Genomic DNA, 20,830 nt, shown 5'->3' with positions numbered 1-20,830 from the left:
GTATAATTAGCAAAGCATGTCCCCCAAACAACATAATTAGGCAGGCATGTTCACCAGATAACATAAAAAGGCAGCATTTTCTCCAGATAACCTAATGTAGCAGGTAGGTTCCCAGAAAGTCATTCCCTAGTGCTGCTACCACATATTATCAGGGCCAGATTTGTACTCTTTACTGCCCAAGGCTACTGTCACCAGCTGCCCCCCTTCATTATAGGTAGCCAGATGACCCCTCCCCCTTTCCCTCTAGTATAGATAGCCTGATGACCCCTCCCCCTCAAATACAGGTTGTTGTGTCCCACATACATGGACTTGTGTTATGATGTTCATCAGCTAAGTTTGGCTGTAGCTAGTTTGTTCCTCTCCCTTCCCTGTAGTTTTGTTCCACCCATGTAGCCACTCCTCCCATAGTCAGTATCTCTTCAGACAAGTATCTGTAAGCATGTGCTGCATCTTCTCTCTGTACCTGGTAAAGCTACTTCGTTTTGACCTATGGAATTTGTCACTGTAAGATCTACACTGCAAGATTAAACCTCTTCAAGATCTTCATCTGTGTCGTCCATTGAGTCGCCTATCTGTGGATACTGCCCTTATGTAAGTTATTGCCATTCCACTGGGACTTGGGACAGTCTAGGGATCAGTAATTACATAGCCACAGCAGCTGAAACAGAATAGTCAAAACGAATAGAAGACCATACAGTCATCACTGTGATATTCAGCAGCCTGAGAACCCTGCTAGTCACACTACAGACTGCAGTACATTGCATCCAGCATACTACAGAACTGGCTCAGCATCTCACTCAGAACTACTACAGCTACATTCAGTGATCTCTGTGAGGAGGCCAGTGGGAATATAAACTGCGTGTCTGCATTATAAACTGTGTATTCTGAATACTGCTATTAAGCCTGCACTGTGAAGCTAAGAGAGGCAGCATTTCTCTCTGCAGAACATCTCTCCTGTTCCCGCCTGCTGAAAATTGTTACATTGTATCAATCCACACACAGCCAGCTCCCTGTAACCTGACACCCATGTCAAGTGTTCCCTCTGAGCCAAGCTGAAAACACTGATGATCAGCAAATGCCTGACACTCTGCTGCAAGAGGAAAATGCAGATATAATGACAGAAGCAAGTGTCAGACCTAGACGTATAACCAAACTTTCTTGGAAATCTAAAGAAAACTTTGAAGTTACTATGGAAGAGTTCTCAGTTGATCTAACACACCTCTGGGAGAGGACTGTGCATTACATGTCTGAAGTCACACAGCCTAGCCAGAGAGTACTACAACTAGAGGACGCTCTCGTACACTTCAAGTCTGCATATGAAAGTTATCAGAGGCTCTGCACTAAGTACATGTCATTCCTAAGGAGCACGAACACAGAAGAATCTTTAGAAGAACTAAAAAGATTTGAATATCTGAACCAGGAGAGAAATATAAAGGTGTCTGAAACTAAAGCTAATGTAGAGGCAAGAATTACACAGCTGCAAGAAACTGCATCTCATCGCTCCACATCTACTAGACACACAAAGAGATCTTCAAGATCATCTCACTCAAGAAGTTCCACCATTAGTGAACTTGTAAGGGCTCGTGCAGAGGTAGAGGCTGCCAAGGTGCGAGCTGCCTTCGCTGACAAGAAAGCAGAAATGGAAGCAGAAATGGTGGCAGAAGCTGCCCACAAGAAAGCAGAAATGGAGGCAGAAGCTGCCCACAAGAAAGCAGAAATGGAAGCAGAAGCTGCCCGCAAGAAAGTTGAAATTGAAGCTCTAGAAAGAAAATGTGAGCAAGCTACTGCAGAAGCAAAACTAAGAGTTTTAGAAGAAGCTGTTGGAAGTGATTTAGACAGTGTCAGCATGGCAAACTCAGAAGATCTGATAGAGCGCACAAAGAACTATGTCCTCAACCAGAACAGCAATCTCTCTGCACCCTTTGATGCTCCTGATGACATGGACACTCCTTTAAGACATCAGCCATCTGAACGTATTGTGTCCATGCAAGACCTTAAACCTTCTGGTCCTTCTGCACATCAAGATGGGCCCTCAAGCCGTATCTTGCCTCACAATGCTCAGACTACTAAGTATCCAGCTGTCAAACCAGGGGTCAGCATTCAAGCCAAGCTACCATCACCTCTTCATGTTACTGATATGCTTCCTGATAACATTACTTCTGAATCACATCCTGCCATAGCAATGGACTTTCAACCTGTTCCTGGCTTAAACCCCCATGCAAATCCATACCTTCCCAGGCCACCATGTGCTGATGTGTCAGATCTAGCTAGATACATGGTTCGCCGTGAGCTCACAAGCACTGGCCTCACAAGCTTCGATGACCACCCTGAAAATTATAGAGGTTGGAAGTCTACCTTTAAGGCTGCAATAAACGACCTGGGAATACCTCCTGGTGAAGAATTTGACATGTTAATAAAGTGCGCTGCAATTGCACAGGATATCAACCAGAAGCTATAGATAAATATATAGCGCTCGTCTCACCTAATACATATCTCATACCAGAACCAACCATTAAAGGGAGCACAGAGCTAATATAAACTTATTTATTGAAACACTTTGAGTTGCAAAAAGACACAGACAAACAGACCTAAAAAACCCCCCTTAAAAACAAAAATGATCAAACGGACTTGTTGTAAGCATGTGTCCCTAAATAGGAGTGCACTTCCTATATGTCTAGGATTTTTGAACATGCATGCACATTATCTTCGGGCCCAACTTGATCAAAACAACATGACATCCAATACAAGGTTAGGCTCCGTGTAATCTTCAGTACTGGCCCCCGTGTGCAGCTGTGCACGCCTCTAAACTTTTACACAACCATTACTGACACATAGCAATTTGCATGTCAAACCTCGACCGGCTGCTCCGTAATCAGTACTCTACTTTTGCCAGATTTGGTCACTCACGTACACCCTCCAAGACGGACTGGGGCTCACCACTCGTTTCCTCACTACTCAGACAACCTGGTGTGGCGCGGGAGTTCCTCCATCCGTAAGCCAAGAGGTGGTGGGCATTGATTATCGTTTCTCCGGCTGTTGATGGTGATCGTCAGACGCCAGGAGGAAGGTTGCGGAGGCACAGGGGCGCAGTACCACGCCTACCAAGCAGCGGACGTCACGTATCACGTGACGCGTTTCATCCATGAATGAAACGCGTCACGTGATACGTGACGTCCGCTGCTTGGTAGGCGTGGTACTGCGCCCCTGTGCCTCCGCAACCTTCCTCCTGGCGTCTGACGATCACCATCAACAGCCGGAGAAACGATAATCAATGCCCACCACCTCTTGGCTTACGGATGGAGGAACTCCCGCGCCACACCAGGTTGTCTGAGTAGTGAGGAAACGAGTGGTGAGCCCCAGTCCGTCTTGGAGGGTGTACGTGAGTGACCAAATCTGGCAAAAGTAGAGTACTGATTACGGAGCAGCCGGTCGAGGTTTGACATGCAAATTGCTATGTGTCAGTAATGGTTGTGTAAAAGTTTAGAGGCGTGCACAGCTGCACACGGGTGCCAGTATTGAAGATTACACGGAGCCTAACCTTGTATTGGATGTCATGTTGTTTTGATCAAGTTGGGCCCGAAGATAATGTGCATGCATGTTCAAAAATCCTAGACATATAGGAAGTGCACTCCTATTTAGGGACACATGCTTACAACAAGTCCGTTTGATCATTTTTGTTTTTAAGGGGGGTTTTTTAGGTCTGTTTGTCTGTGTCTTTTTGCAACTCAAAGTGTTTCAATAAATAAGTTTATATTAGCTCTGTGCTCCCTTTAATGGTTGGTTCTGGTATGTTAATAAAGTGGCTAGGCCCTCAGTCAAGAGAACGTGTGAAACGACTGAAAGCTGTTCATGTTGACAATCCATCTGCAGGCCTACATGCAGCTTGGGAACGCCTAGACCAGAGTTATGGTAGTCCGGAAGCTGTAGAAGATGCTCTGCTTAAAAGGTTGAAAGACTTTCCCAAGATATCTGGTAAGGATAATCAGAAATTTCAGGAACTGAGTGATCTTTTGCTTGAACTACAGCTTGCTAAGGCAGATCCTCACCTCCCAGGCCTTAGCTATCTTGACACTGCCCATGGTGTGAATCCAACTGCTGCAAAACTGCCATATGGAATACAGGAGAAGTGGGCAACCATGGGTGCAAAGTACAAGAAAGAGAAAAAGGTTTCTTTCCCACCATTCTTCTACTTCTGTGACTTCATCAAGAACATTGCAGAAACCAAGAATGATCCAAGCTTCTTTTTCAACGAGTCAAACATCTCAGGTTCAAATTTCGCTAAAGACAAATTTGCTTTGAATAAACCCAGGAGTCACAGGGGTCCCATGTCAGTTAAAAAGACTAATGTGCTACCTGATCCTGCTGATAACCCTGAAAGGAGCAGACAAGGAGATAAAACGGATAATCCCAATCGCCAATGTCCAATTCATAAGAAACCACATGCTCTTAAGAACTGCCATGGGTTCCGGAAAAAGCCATTGCAAGAACGCAAAGAAATTTTAAAGAAACTTGGGATTTGCTTCAAGTGCTGTGCTTCAACAGAACATCTTGCAAAAGACTGTAAGGCTGAAATCAAATGCAAAGATTGTGGAAGCAACACCCATGTACAAGCACTCCATCCACTTCAGCATACCTCTTCCTCTGCAGATTCTGATCCTGCCACAAATCATGGCGGGGAGAATGCAAACCAGACAGCAGACTCTACTTTAATTTCTTCTACATGCACTGAGGTTTGTGGAGAAGATCTTTGTGACAGGTCTTGTGCAAAGATATGCCTAGTCAGAGTGTATCCCGAGGGACAGCCTGAAAGAGCCATGAAACTATATACAATTCTGGATGATCAGAGCAATCACTCACTTGCTAAGTCACAATTTTTTGATTACTTCAGAGTTAAAGGAGATTCCCTGCCATACACACTTGGCACATGTGGAGGTGTTTCAGAAGTGACAGGGAGAAGAGCTAATGGATTCATGATAGCTTCTCTTGATGGTACTATAGAACTGCCACTGCCTACCCTTGCTGAATGCAACCAGATTCCTTCCCACAGAGAAGAGATCCCTACACCTGAAGCTGCCTTTCATCATGCACATTTAAGAGCTGTCGCCAAACACTTACCACCACTTGATGAAAATGCAGAAATTCTTCTTTTGCTCGGCAGAGACATTCTAAGGGTGCATAAAGCACGCCAGCAAATAAATGGTTCCCATGATGCTCCGTATGCCCAGCGCCTTGATCTTGGCTGGGTTGTCATTGGAAATGTGTGTGTAAACAGAACGAAAAGAGCTACCAACATTTCTTCTTGCAAAACTTACATTCTACCTAATGGGCGCAAAACTCTTTTCGAACCATGTCCTTATCATTACAGTGTTAAGGAGAGATTCAACATCACCAGTGACAGTAAACCCATCTTCCATCACCAGGAAGATTGCATTGGTGACACAGTGTTCATTACAACTAGTAATGACGACAAACCAGCACTTGCCATTGAAGACAAAGAGTTTCTCAAGATCATGGATAAGGAATTCACTCAAAACCAAGAAAACAGTTGGGTAGCCCCTCTACCCTTTCGTACACCTAGAGAGAGATTGCCAAACAACCGTCAGCAAGCAGTTTCCAGATTTGCTTCATTAAAACGTTCCTTTCAAAAGAAACCAGAGATGAAGAAACATTTTGTAGCCTTTATCCAGAAGGTTTTAGAAAATGATCACGCTGAACCTGCTCCACCATTGAAGGAGGGAGAAGAATGCTGGTATCTTCCATCCTTTGGTGTGTACCACCCCCGCAAACCTAGTCAAATTAGAGTAGTATTTGACTCGAGTGCTCAATATGAAGGAGTCAGTTTGAACAATGTTCTTCTTACTGGGCCCAACTTGAACAACAGCCTTATAGGAGTGCTAATCCGATTCAGACAAGAGCCTATAGCAGTAATGGCTGACATCCAACAAATGTTTCACTGCTTCATTGTCCGTGAGCAGGACAGAAATTACCTTAGGTTCCTATGGCACAGAAACAATGACTTAAATGACAAGGTCATAGACTACCACATGAAGGTGCATGTATTCGGGAACAGTCCTTCACCTTCAGTAGCAATCTATGGACTGAGAAGAACTGCCCAAGAAGGTGAACAAGAATATGGAACTGATGCTCGTCAATTTGTGGAGAAAAACTTCTATGTGGATGATGGACTTAAATCTTTTCCTACAGATGAAGAAGCCATTGACCTTCTACGAAGAGTTCAAGAAATGTTGTCTGTGGCCAACCTCAGACTCAACAAGATCATCTCCAACAGCAACAAGGTAATGAAGGCCTTCCACAAAGATGACTATGCTATTAACCTAAAGAATCTTGACTTAGGGTCTGAAGACCTTCCCATGCAGCGCAGTCTTGGCTTGCTTTGGGATATCAAGCAAGATACATTCACTTTTTAAGTATCAACCTGTGATAAGCCCTTTACCAAAAGGGGAGTCTTGTCAGTCGTCAATAGTATCTACGACCCTTTGGGATTTGTAGCTCCAGTGACAATCCGAGGAAAGTTTCTGTTGAGACAACTCACTTTGGAGAAGGTAGACTGGGACACTCCACTACCTGATAATAAGCTGAAAGCATGGGAAACATGGAAGAATTCCTTAAAGGCACTGAAAAATCTCCAAATCCCACGCTGCTACACATCCATCTCCCTAGCTTCTGCTAAAAGGAAAGAAATCCACATCTTTTCAGATGCGTCTGTTGAGGCGATTGCAGCTGTAGCCTACCTTCATCTTACTGGACTTGATAATAGACCTTCTGTGGGATTTCTCCTTGGTAAGACTAAGCTAACACCAAGGTCTGGACACACTGTTCCAAGGCTTGAACTCTGTGCAGCTGTGTTAGCTGTAGAAATGGCAGAAACCATTAAGAGTGAAATGGACACTGTGATTGATTACTTTGACTTCTACACTGACAGCAAAGTTGTGCTCGGGTACATACACAACCAATCCAGACGGTTCTATGTGTATGTCAGCAACAGAGTAGAACGTATCTGAAGGTTTTCCACACCACAACAATGGCATTACATTTCAACCAATCAGAACCCAGCAGACCATGGCACTAGAGCATTACCAGCAAATAAACTTGCAAAGTCAAACTGGCTACTGCCTCCAGATTTCCTACATGATAAATCTGAGTCCAGCACTACTGATGTTTTCAACTTAGTAGATTCTGAAGTTGACAAGGAAATCAGACCTGAAAGTATCACTCTTTATACTACCATACATCAGAAGAAAACACTTGGATCACACCGCTTCCAGCGATTCTCCACATGGTCATCTATAACCCGTGTCATTGCACGCCTCAGACATATTGTTTGCTGCTTCAAGGGTAATTCTGGAATGCCACTTGAGTGCCGTAGTTGGCACATTTGTAAGAACCATCCCACCTTTGAAGAAATCTCTCATGCTGAAGAAATTATACTTCAATGTGTGCAACAGGAGAGCTACACAAAAGAGATCAACCTTATCATGGAAAACTGCAAGTTTCCCAAAAACAATCCTCTTCTAAAGTTAAATCCAATCATTGATGAACATGGGTTGTTACGTGTAGGAGGTCGGATTGGGAAAGCCAACCTTTCCAGCAAGGAGCAAAGTCCAGTCATTGTGCCTGGCAGTCACCATGTAGCTGTTCTTTTAGTTCGGCATTACCATGAACAAGTGAAGCACCAAGGCCGACAGTTCACTGAAGGTGTTGTCAGATCAGCAGGTTTGTGGATTACCGGCATGAAAAGATGCATTTCTTCAGTGCTTCACAAGTGTGTTAAGTGTCGTAGGTTGAGAGGAACTCACCATCATCAGCAAATGGCTGATCTCCCGATAGACAGACTGAGCACTGACCCACCTTTTACCTATGTCGGAGTGGATGTCTTTGGCCCATGGTCGGTCTGTGCACGCAAGACCCGTGGTGGCATGGCTAACAATAAACGATGGGCCGTACTGTTTACTTGCCTAAGTGTACGAGCTGTGCATATTGAGGTAATTGAGTCTATGGACTCCTCCTGTTTCATCAATGCTCTTCGAAGATTTTTCGCCATTAGAGGTCCTGCCAAGCAACTCAGGTCTGACTGTGGAACCAACTTTGTTGGAGCCTGCAAGGAACTACAACTGGATAATTTCTTGAAAAACAGTGGATGTTCATGGGTTTTTAACCCCCCTCACTCTTCCCACATGGGAGGTTCCTGGGAACGCATGATCGGAATTACAAGGCGAATCTTGAATTCCATGTTGTTAGACTCAGGACGACTTACCCACGAGACATTGACTACTCTACTAGCTGAAGTTTCTGCAATAATTAATGCAAGACCACTAGTACCTGTGTCTTCAGATCCAGATTCTCCAACAATATTAACTCTTGCAACACTTCTCACTCAAAAGGTTGGCAACATCCCACTACCACCCGTGGACTTGGACTGCTCTAACATTCACAGACGTCAGTGGAAGCAGGTTCAACATCTGGCAAATGTATTCTGGAGCCGTTGGAGGAAGGAATATCTGCATACTCTTCAGAGCCGCCATAAATGGCAAGAGACTAAGCCAAATCTTCAAGAAGGAGACCTTGTGCTACTGAGAGATAAAGACGTTTCTCGCAATGACTGGCCAACTGGACTTATTGTCAAAGCCATTCCCAGTGAAGATGGGAAGGTGAGGAAGGTCGAAGTCAAGATTACCAAAGGAGGTACAACTAAAATCTTCTTCAGACCTGTTACTGAGGTGGTGTTGCTACTACCTCATGAAGAACACTCTTCAGGTCAAGGCAAGACCTGAAACTCCTGGAAACTGTTTATCCCTTGGATTACAATTGTGAGTCAGAAGAGGTTTGACATATTGTGGCCTCCCTGACTTGAAGATGGGTTGTGTTACAAGAACTTTGTCAAGAAAACCTACTGAGACTTACTCAAGCAAAGTTTGCTATGTTTATTGCTGTTTGCTTTCTTTTACAGGTTTTTAAGGACAAGTTTGTTGAACTATGGACTTAACATTAGATTAATGTTGCTATAATATTAGTGAAATCTAAAGATTTCAGGCGGGGAGTGTTGTGTCCCACATACATGGACTTGTGTTATGATGTTCATCAGCTAAGTTTGGCTGTAGCTAGTTTGTTCCTCTCCCTTCCCTGTAGTTTTGTTCCACCCATGTAGCCACTCCTCCCATAGTCAGTATCTCTTCAGACAAGTATCTGTAAGCATGTGCTGCATCTTCTCTCTGTACCTGGTAAAGCTACTTCGTTTTGACCTATGGAATTTGTCACTGTAAGATCTACACTGCAAGATTAAACCTCTTCAAGATCTTCATCTGTGTCGTCCATTGAGTCGCCTATCTGTGGATACTGCCCTTATGTAAGTTATTGCCATTCCACTGGGACTTGGGACAGTCTAGGGATCAGTAATTACATAGCCACAGCAGCTGAAACAGAATACAGGTAGCTAGATGACTCCCTTAATTGCTCCCTTTCCAACTCCCACCTTTCAGTATAGGTAGCCAGCTCGCCTCCACACCGCAGTAGCCATCAGTGTCACCTCTCCGCTCGTCTCCAGCGCAGAAGCTTCCTCTTCCCCTCCGTCTCCATCAGCCACTGCTGTACATCTGTCCCTCCATTAAGCATCTCTCACTTGTGACTTGCCAGCATGTTACCAGCGAGTCAGATGGGAAGAGGAAGCTTCTACGTTGGAGACGAGCAGAAAAGTGAACGACTGGCGGCTGCTATTCCACATCCTCCGTTTGTAACTCTGCAATACTGCCCAAGTCCATAGCCGCCGGCCACAACGCCAATGTGCACAGAGAGCAGGGAGGGTGCTGCACAGGCGGCTGGCAGCAGAGTACCACGGTCAGACCCTCGCTTGATCTCCCTGCACTGCAGCATTTGCAAGCTTGCAAATGCTGCACCAGTTTAGCCTGCTGCTTTGGTGCCCTTGCTTCTGATGTGCCCTAGGCTATGGCCTAGTTGGCCTTGTCCTAAATCCGTCCCTGCATATTATAATCCACTCCCAGTAGTCTCACTTGAGAAAAGTGCTGTAGAAATGTTAGTTCTTTCATGTTTATGAAGGTTGTATTTTGGGTTTGTCCTCCCCTGACAGGTATACTTTAATTGCCTGATTTAGAGGCTTTGTTTTTGTGCATCTCTGATTCTCCTCCTGTATTACTCTTCTTACAGGAAAATGCCAACACTGGTGCTGTTTATGTAATGATTCCACAGACTGCACAATGTTCCATTATAGGTACAGTTTATACAATGTGGACTTGAACAGCGCTGACAGTTTTTGTTATTTTGAACCCTCGACCCCCTTCAGAAAACTGACGTTTAGAAATGTCATTTTCTGCATTTCCATTTTGAAGAATGACGTTTATAAATGTCACAGGAAAAATTGCAGGTATCGGCTTCCTAAAGCGGCATTGCTGCAGGGTGCATATGGCGGAAGGGGAATGGGAATTGGCCTGTTATTGCAGGCAGCCATTTTTTATATTTCACCAAAAAGCGCACAACAGAAGCAATGGTAAACCTTGATGTGTAACTCCACTTACATGGAAAAACTGAAAATAACTTGTGTTACCCATGTACCAGGAATCACTCTAATTTTGCAATGCACACTTGCACAGTACTCTGCTGGCTTTAGTGCAGGTGTTGTGTCTGATTACGCTGCCTGTTAATTTGTGCTGCCCCGCATGCGCAGTAGGAGACTGTGCGGCCATAGTTCCTATTTAATTATGTTGCTTGGGGTAAAATACTAAATATTTCCGCTTCCACACATCATATACTCCCCAAATTTTCAGGGTAGGGAGGGGACCCCCCGAACTACCTCTATGCCAAATTGCAGCCGCTGAGCCCCACTGGTTCCCGAGATAGGTTTCTCTAATCTATCTCCTCAACCAGCGGGGCTCGGGAGCTGCAATTTGGCATAGATGTCATTTGGGGGATCCTCTCCCTACCCTGAAAATTTGAGGAGTGTAGGATGTGTGGAAGCGGAGATATTTATTATTTTACCATCAGCAGCATAATTAACTTCACACTGAGCATGCGTGCTACTCAGTGTGGAAGGGAGCTTCCGGGCAGCACAATCAGACATTACACCTGTAATATCAGCATGCACTGCCTGCACACAGCAACACAGCGCAATGAACTGTAGGTTCATGCAACAGGCCCCTTGTCTGCTTTTCACCTTAACATTTAAAAGCTTTTAACCACTTAAGTACTAGCAGTCTCTGCAGCAACTGCCGTCATCGCCGCTCGCCGGGATCCTCAAGGCAGACTCTGCCGTCTCTATGACAGCAGAGTCATGTGAGCCGGTCAGGAGCCGCTTTCATTGGCTCCTGACCGTGTCTATCAATGTAAGCGTAGGAGTTGCTTACATTGATAGACACGGCCAAGAGCCAATGAAATCGGCTCCTGACCGGCTCACATGGCTCTGCCGTCATACAGACAGGCAGAGCCTGTGAGCTGCAGGAAAGAAACGTCGGGTTTGAGCGGCGCGATCGGTGGGGAGCGACGGAAACGTCAAAACGTCAAATGCGTGCTGTGACGGTGATTGAAATCTACGTCCTGCCAGCCAGGAGCCCACCAAAACAGGACGTAGATTTCAATCACCGCGGTCCTAAAGTAGTTAAGCAGCCAACAGACAAAGTACTAACATTAATGGGAATTTGAAGTGCAAATAAACTTATGATATAATGATTTGTATGTGTAGTACAGCTAAGAAATAAAACATTAGCAGCAGAGACGTAAGTCTAATATTGTTTACTGTACAGGAAGAGTTAAGAAACTCCAGTTGTTATCTATGCAAAAGAGCCACTGATTTTTCCGACTTTCAAAGTCGCAGAGAGCTCTGTCTTCTGAAGCTTATTATCTCAAGTGTCAGTCACTGTATTTTGCTTTTTTTTCTGCAGAGTAAAGTTCAAAAGCTCACTAGCCTGCTCTGTGAAATCATTAAGAATGCTGAGTGTAGCGTGTAAACTGCAAATATTAGATAATGATGCAATGTTATAAAAAAAAAACTATATAACTGAAAATAAAAATATGTGGTACACACCATACAATTTTCTGTTAGATTTTATCTTAGATTTTTTCCATGTTGTAGGTAAATCTAACAGAAGAATCTAACAGAAAATTGTATGGTGTGTACCTAGCATAAGAGATCCAGGGCACTTTTGGGCACTCCAGCCGGAAAATGGGTGTGGCCATGCACCAGAATGTGAGTGTAATCATGGGTGGAGCCAAATTTACATGAACTCAACAGCGGTCTGAGTAGGCCTGCTCTGCAAATGTTGGGTGAAGCAACCTTCTCCATTAATTAAAAAGAAAAAAACTAAAACTAAAATGCAGCATATCATATAAATAGACATTGCCACTTATAGCTAGCTAGAGTTACCTGGCTTCTGTGCTGGTCTGGCTTTCTGCTGGGTGGGATGGCCTGCTGCCTGGCTGTCTGGCAGTTCCCCCATAGTATTCCCTGACCTTCTAGTGGACTCCCTCCCATTGAGGAACCACAGCTCCTTGCATGCTCCCATATAAGCATCATAGCACCCAGCATGGCACCATAGCACCCAGCATACCCCCACAGAGGCATCACAACACCCAGCATGCTCCCAATTGAAGCACCACAGCTCCCTGGGGGACATCTGGGGCACCCCAGAATAGATCCGGGGCACGTGCCACTCATCTTTAGGGCTAACAACGCCCCTGCTACACAACCAGTTCATTATATCATCATTTTTTTTTTCGCTTCAGTGTCACTTTAAGGCACGAAAAGTAATAATCAAACTTGAAGTGAAACTTCAGTGAAAACAACGTGAAGAGATAAATAATTGTATCTATCCTCCTACTCCTAAAAATGACTTTTATCTCAAAGTTTTATGTTCTGTTTAAAAACTTAAAAAAAGCTGATGTATTGTTTTGTCTCTCTCAGCTAAATGTAACCGTCTGTCTCTGTGTCTCAGAGTGCTCAAATATATGAACTATTGTTTACAGGGGTTGCAAGGGCTATTGTTTAGCCAGTGTTTCTAGCCATTAAATCAGTGCATGTTAATGTTCTCTGTAAAGTACTGGCTGCCTAGTAATGCCCCCAAAGCTGCTGTTCTCCCCAGTCCCAGATTTACATCACAGGAGCCTATAGGCACAGACGTCCAGACACCGTAGACTCCGCCCTCCATGAACCTACAAACACCCGCCGAACCACAGTGTAAGTGTGCAGGCTTGGCCTGAAGTCACTTCTCCCTTACTTCCCTTGCCCATCATAGATCAGGTGCCCCCTATTATTAGTTGGCCATGGCTATCTTGTCAGTGTAATGCCAAGACCTAGTTAAGTAACCTCTAATTTACACTCTTGTCAAGACTCTGCATCAGGCACCTGTAGGCGCGTGCCTACAATGTCTTATGGTAAATCTGGCCCTGGTTCTCCCTGCATTTATAATTGGCTTCAGAGAGCAGGAAGATATCCATGTGGTTGTCTGCAGATTAGATAAAGTTAAATGGAATGGAATATAATTTTAAAGACACTAATGCAAACAAAACAAAGCACTTGCCATGGTATTACCTTCTTGATAGTGAGAGGGTATTTTATGGTACCCATAAAACATTTATTGTGGAAATGCCCTACTGTCTATAAATCTTGATCATGTTCTAGATTCACAGCTTTCTGATTTCTTCTGTGTCCCTAGACAACCCCTGGAGATGTGATTGCGCCCTCCACTGGCTCCGGGCTTGGATGAAGGAAGAAGGAAAACGGCTTCTGACCTCCTTCGATAAGAAGCTGATCTGTTCAGAGCCTCCAAGGTTGTCTCACCAGAGTCTTTTGGACATCTCTGGCAACAGCCTCATCTGCATTCCCCCAGTGGTGAGCGTAGATCCCATGGAGACAACTGCTCGTCTTGGGGAAGAACTCCGGGTCTCCTGTCGAGCATCGGGCTATCCCCAGCCACTGATAACTTGGAGAAAGGTCGCCCATGCTCGCACAGGTACCACTAGAGTTAAAGTAAAGTCTGCCAGCAGCAGGACCTTTGAGTTAACTGAACGTAGCCTCAGCGAACAAGTTGACTCAGACACTGGGAGCGGCATGCTCTTTTTGACCAACATCAGCATGTCCCATGCAGGGAAGTACGAGTGTGTGGCTTCCAATCCTGGTGGGACGGCCAAAGTGTTATTCCACCTGACAGTCAACTTGTCCAACCAACAGTCCCGAACATACACGTCTGTGGATATCAGTCACGAGCCTCTTTATGATATGGAGAGCATGGAGTTTAACTCCCTCAGCATGGCCACTCAGACGGCCATCGCCATCGGGATATCCCTGTTAGCTATGACCGCCATGCTGCTCATAGTGATGATCTACAGAAAGCATCACAAGAGAAAAAAAGCCAAGAAGGAGGAGAACATCTTGTATGTCAATGACTACTCTGATGGACCAACCACTTTTGCCCAGCTGGAAGAATACAGGGATGAGCGTGGGCACGAGATGTTTGTCATAGACAGGAGTAAGGCCCATTTCCCAACCTACAAGGACACAGATGGAATGAGCAGCTTTGCCGGCCTCCCGGATTTGGCCGAGCAGCTGCAGGACCGAGAGACACAGACTCTGGGCGACCAGGGGGAGCGTCCCATCAACAATGACCTCTTCATGAACCAGGGCTTTCTGTTCCAGCAGCAAATTGCTTATGAAATCCATTGTTAAAGGACAACGTATGCAAAGAACTGGAGGCTGTGGCTGTTGTGTGTCAAGGACGGGTGTATAAAAAAAAAAAAAAAAAAAAAACACAAAGCTGCAAATTTTAATACTGTTTCAAATTTTTTAAGGTCAACCATTTAAGGCAACTGTTTAATATTTTCGTTTCCGGGCCTCTAGCCATTTTTAATCCCTTGTTGTGATGCGTCCTTGCAGCCTGACACAAACAAGTGACAGTGGGGGAAGACGAGGTTATTGCGATAGACAGAGCTGATCTGACAGGCAGCAGTCTGACATTCAGATACGTGTCAAACAAATCTTCCTCCCGGTGGTCCAGCTGTCACTAATAGCGTTTTCAGATGGTTGTCTGACATATACAGACAACAGGCTGGTCGGGAGGGGGGACAAAAACCGCATCCACTCTGCGCCCCTGTGATAGAGGAATTTCTAATGCCATTCAGCTGCTCCAGTGATGATGTGAGGGGTGGCAGCTTCTGAATAAGAGTGAAGACACGCAAGGATTCTAAAATACAGCAGTAAATACCACATTCTGAAACTTTTCTCCAAAGGTTGAGTCTGCCCAGAAGCTAAACTATACTCACAGGTGGGGTGTAGTACACACAGGCTTATTAAAGCTAACTTGTTGTTTTTAAAAAATGAAAAAGTTAGATACGGTAAGTATCTAACTTTTTTATTGTATTAAAATTACAGGTTAGCTCAGTAAAGGGAAGCCTCTAGATCAGGTGTCCACAAACTTTTTCGGTCAAGGGCCGGGTCAACATACATCAGACTGCTGGGGGGCCGGAACATACATAAAATGATGTTGAAAAACATTACATTGAATCTAGGTATTGATTCCCCCTAATCATACCGGAGAACTCCCAGCAGCAGCCATTGCGGCGCCCAAAGAAATTCTTTGTGCACCAGACAGTGAAGCATACCCAGGTGACAACCTGCCATCCAGTTGGACAGCAGTGACACCTGATGCAGAATTGTATGCCAGCGAATGGCCCTAATCAAGCAACCGTGCTAAATTGTGTATGTAACACCCCCTCTCCAGAAAGCAGTATTAGGCCATCTTAGCCCCCCCCTCCTCTCCTTTATGGCAGTATCAGGCAGACTTTGTGTCTCTTTACAACCAAGTATTTTGGCTCCACCATGCTCAAATCTGCAGTGATAGGTGCCCACTCTAAATTGGGTCTGATGAAGGCAAGGCTCCCCTACTGGGATCTCTGTCCCTCTTGATTAGCACCCAAACTCCTTTTAGGCAAATAAGAAGTGGTTGCCAAGCATTAGTAAGTGCAGCATTGCAGTAAATGCCTGCCAAGGTGCAGTAAGTGTCCAGATGCAGTGGGTGGTAAGATGCAAAGGTCCAGTTTGAGTTAACTTGCAGTGGATGCTGAGGTACCAAAGTACAGTCTGTGTCAAGCTGCAGTGGGTATTAAGGTCAAGCTTGTATTGGGTGTTTATTTGCAGTGGGTGCTAAGCAGTATTGGGTGCTGAGTGCATAGCAGATAGTGATAAACAGTAGTCAGTACCCTGTAAGTACTAATTGGTACAGAGAGCTATGTGAGTGCTGGGTACAGGTCAAGAGTGGCTACTGGGTGCATGTAGGTGCCGTGGGCAGGACATGAGAAAGTAGGGAGTGCCATGTGTGGTCTGGTTATGTGCCATGGGAGAGTATTGGGTCTCATATAGGTTTAGACCATGGGTGGGTACTTGGTGCTGTTTGGGTGCTGGCCATGGAAGGGTACTAGGTGCATATAATGGCTTTGGAACTTGGTGCCATGTGAGTACTGTGCCAAGTGGGTGTGGGTGTTGATTATGGAGGTTTTGGTGTTGGTACTAGGTGCCAAGTGGAGGCTTGGTGCAGCTGAAACTACTGCAGATAAACGTGGGTGCAGGTACTAAATGTCACGTGGGTGCAAATATTTAAGTGAGCATTGTGTGTCATGTGGGTTCTAATTGCAGGTACATCAGGTGGGGGTACTGGTTATGTGAGTGCAGATAGTGGGTGCCATGTGGAGGCTGTGTGGGTGTGAGTACTGGTTTCCATGTTGGGGCTGGGTGCAGGTATTGTGCCATGTGGGTGCGAGTACTGGGTGCCAGCTATACGGGGAAGGGATGCAGGTACTGGGTGTCATGTGGCTGTTTGATACAAGTACTGAGTGCCATATGAAGGCTGGGTGTGAATGTGTGGGTGAAGGGGTGGGAGGTTACTGTAGGTGCTGCTGTGGATGATAGCAGTGCTGCTAGGAAAGGGAGAGTTCACTGTAGGTTCTGGGGGAGGTAGAGGTCAGTGTGGGTGCTGGGGAAAGGGTAGGTCACTGTGAGTGCTGGGGTAGGTAGAGGTCAGTGTGAGTGCTGGAGGAAGGGAAGGTCACTTTGGGCCCGGTCCCCCCTCCTGGCTTCCTGTGTCCCCACCTGGCTCCCTATGTCCTTTCCTATGACATTTCCAGTGTGGGTGCTGGGGGAATGGTAGCTTACTGTTGGTGCTGGGGTAGGTAGAGGTCAGTGTGGGTACTGGAGGAAGGGCAGGTCACTGTGGGCCCCCTGTGTACCTTCCTGGCCTCCAGTGACCCCTTCAGGCCTCCTATATCCTTTCCAGCCCCCCATGGGTCTCCTCCTGGTCCAGTGTCCTTTCCTGCCCCACCCCGTCCCCCTCCTGGCCCCCACGTCCTCTAAAGTATCCAAGGTGGGGCGGAGCTTCTCTAGGTGGTGGGAGTGGCTTCATGGTTGTGGTGGGTGGAGCTTGTCGGGCGGCGCTTGTTTTGCACCACGAAACAGGCCCTTTTATTGAAAAAATAGCAACCACCTCTGCACGTGCCTGGTGCAAGGGTCTTAAGTCCTAAGCGAATCCGAGCTCTTGCACTGCACACAATGTTTTTATTCCAAATATAAATGCTGCAGAAAGCCACTTCTCTTAGCTATGTGTTTGTTTAGCTACATCAGGGTGTAATTAGCTTTATCAGTTGCTGTGAATGAAAGCATCAGCTCTTCCTGAACAAGAAAAGACTGAGCCTATAACCCTTTCTGTGCTCCCTGAAAGTTAATCCAGTTAAAACTTCAGGCTTTCTTTTAGGATTTCCATAAAATGTAATGAAGGACTGTGTTCCCTTTATTTATCATGCTGTGCCTAATCTTTTAGAGCAGAGAGGATGTTCTGAGTTTAGATCCACTTTAAGTAGGGGGCAGGAGGGGAGGAAATTATATTTTGTGGACTTGGACATTACAAATAGAGATATTAGTTGCACCTGTCTTCAGAGATATGGGGAGCTACAGTTCCTCACCAAGGCTCTCTGAAATTGTAGCCTTGTTCTACATTAAAAAAGAATTACATTTTAGACGTATACAACAGCAGGGAGAGATTGAAAACATGATTACAGAGAGTGTGCCCTCAGAATTCAGGGCACAGTCAGAGGCCGGCCATGCCTCATCAGCCACTGCACAACCTGGCTATCCCTGCGCCCCGCAGCAACGGCGATTAAACTCCCCAGCTTACAAGATGAGTGGGTGGATCGCAATGAGTTGGATAATCAAACAACAGAAAAACAAAAAGAAGAACCCCCGGAGTCTGCAAAAACTTTTGCTCTAAAATAAATGAAATACAGAGTCTGCAGACCTAGGTACTGAGATAACGATCGGCGGGGTCCTGCAGCTTCTCCGTCTGCAGGGACACGCGGATATTTCGGTTTCTCATTTAGTTTAGAGCAGGTGTTTTTCTGGACTTGTTGGAATGAAGTTCAGCGTCTTTTTTTCTAGAGCGAGATCTCTCCACTGTGCTAAAATATATCTCCAGCCAATGGCTATTAGAAGGTGCTGCTTACGCTTAAAGTGAACCTGCGGTGAGAAAATATAAAAGTTTTATACATACCTGGGGCTTCCTCCAGCCTCCTCCACGCCAATCGCTCCTTCGGCGGTGCCACCATCCTCCGCCTCCTGTATTCTTCGGTAGATGCCCCCATTATATTCACCAGTAGAGATGTCGCAAACGTGAACTTCCACAAAATGTTTGCGAACAGGTGAATCTGGCGTACCGCAATAGACTTCAATGGGCAGGCGAATTTTAAAACCTACAAAGGCTGTTTCTGGCCACAAAAGTGATGGAAAATTTGTTTCAAGGGGCCTAACACCTGGGCTGTGGCATGCCGGAGGGGGATCCATGCCAAAAGTCTCACCAAAAATTACGGAGTTGACGCAAAGTCGGGTTTTAATCCCTAAAGGGCAGAAATCACATTATGCACAGCTCTGGTGTCAGTGGGCTGTGGAGTGTCTCACACAGAGAGATACAATAGTACTATCAGAATACAGTGAAATAATAACACACAGGAGTGGTACCGTGCGTGCAACTTAATGATGCAACAGCAGTAGTGTGCACACAGCTCTGGGTGTCAGTGGGCTGGGGAGTGTCATTCACAAAAACAAAAAACACAGGAGACCGATGTGCTAGCCCTCAATGGGCTTGATTCACAAAGCGGTGCTAACCTACTTAGCACGTCTAAAGTCTTTAGACGCGCTAACCAGGGTGCTAAGTAGGTTAGCACCGGATTTCTCAATCATTTACGCGCGCTAAGTCCCATAGGCTTTAATGGACACTTCGCGTGGAGCGCCCTGCGCTCTGTGCAGTACGCGCGTAAAGTTTTACGCGCATAAAGTTTTGTGCGTGTAAAGTTTTATGCACGAAAAGCTTGTTTAGACGTGCTAAGGGGGTTTTCACAGGCGTGCTAACAGTTAGCACCGCTTTGTGAATCAAGCCCAATGGGGCTGTTTGGAGTACTTTCACAGCAAGTGAGGAACAAGAACACAGGCCTAGCTAATACTTTCCCTACCTATCTGCAGCAAGTCTGACTCTGCTCTCACAGTTAGCAGCCAGCAGAGAATTGATCCAATATGGCCACTGCAACTGCTTTTTGATAGGGGGGTGGGGGTCCAGGAAGGGGTGCTAGCTAATTGGCTGCCATGTGTCTGCTGGCTGTGAGGTAAGGGGTCAAAGTTTAGCTCAATGATGATGTATAGTGAATCGAACACGTCAAATGTTCGCTGTTCACCGCAAATGCGAACAGCCGATGTTCGCAGAATACTGCTCGCCAGCGAACTATTCGGGCCATTTCTACTTACCAGTCACAGTATACTGTGCATGTTCGCCTGCGTGCATGCCCCCTGCCACACTCCGTCCCCTGGAGCATTCTGCATCTTCGCAGTACAACTGGCTGACTCAGTCCTGACTCAGACAGGAAGTGGCTACAATGTGACCCACACTCACTGGCGTAACAATAGGGCCTGCAACCCCTACTCCCGCGGGGTTTTTTGGCCACAGTCGGCGGGGAGAGGGGAAGTTCCCCCCCTCTCCCTCACCTCGGGGCTCTCCCCTCTGCGCTCCCCTCCAGCTTAACTGTGTCCGTGGGCAGCGGCGGGCAGCAAAGAGATACATACCTTCCGTGCGCTCCAGCCTAGGTTCCTCTCGCTAGCCTCTGATGCGACTTCCTGTTATACTGGAAGTCGCGTCAGAGGCTAGCGAGAGGAACGCAGGCTGGAGCGCACGGAAGGTATGTATCTCTTTGCTGCTCGCCGCTGCCCACGGACACAGTTAAGCTGGAGGGGAGCGCAGAGTGGAGAGCCCAGAGGTGAGGGAGAGGGGGGGAACTTCCCCTCTCCCTGCCGACTGTGGCCAAGGCTTTCCACTCATGCTGCCACCCCTCCAGCCCCCACAAAACGGCCCCAAGCGGGCCCCAGGGAGGAGGGGGGGGGGCCCGCTCTGAAATTTTTCAGGGGGGCCCGGTGGGACCTAGTTACGCCCCTGCCCACACTGATAAGAAATTCCCCTTTTTACCTCTTTCTTGCTCTTAGAAGCCATTTTTTTTTCTAGGAAAGTGTTTTATAGTTGGAATTTCTTATCAGTGAGGGTCACACTGTAGTCACTTCCTGTCTGGACTGAGTCAGCCACTTACATACCTGATATTTAACTCTTTCAGGCAGAGAAAGAAAAAAAGGAACACAGCATAGTTATTTGTGTGCTTGGCACTGTACATACACATGTCTATCTCATCATGTCGCATGTCACTTCGGGTATTCTTTAAAAATGCATACTAACAATGTGGCTCAGTACTAAAAGAAATTTCTATTCCACCTCTTCTTTTTACATTAAAATGTTTT

General features: G+C 46.0%; 1 protein-coding gene across 6 annotated transcripts in view; it reads left to right on the top strand.

The window, feature by feature from the left end:
• The window catches only part of LRRC24 (leucine rich repeat containing 24), a 432,693-nt gene extending 412,723 nt beyond the window's left edge, over positions 1 to 19,970 (top strand). For all 6 annotated transcript variants that reach the window (XM_068237890.1, XM_068237889.1, XM_068237891.1 and 3 more), the window contains one exon: positions 13,677 to 19,970. In XM_068237890.1, the coding sequence (XP_068093991.1) occupies positions 13,677 to 14,686 (1,010 nt within the window). In that variant the 3' untranslated portion in view covers positions 14,687 to 19,970. The remainder of the gene's footprint in view (positions 1 to 13,676) is intronic.
• Positions 19,971 to 20,830: the final 860 nt, after the last annotated feature.

The sequence above is a fragment of the Hyperolius riggenbachi genome, chromosome 5 (assembly GCF_040937935.1).
Source record: "Hyperolius riggenbachi isolate aHypRig1 chromosome 5, aHypRig1.pri, whole genome shotgun sequence".
Taxonomy (NCBI): Eukaryota; Metazoa; Chordata; class Amphibia; order Anura; family Hyperoliidae; genus Hyperolius; species Hyperolius riggenbachi.
The sequence above is the reverse complement of the archived record's forward strand: the minus strand, read 5'-3'. Positions and strand labels throughout refer to the sequence as shown.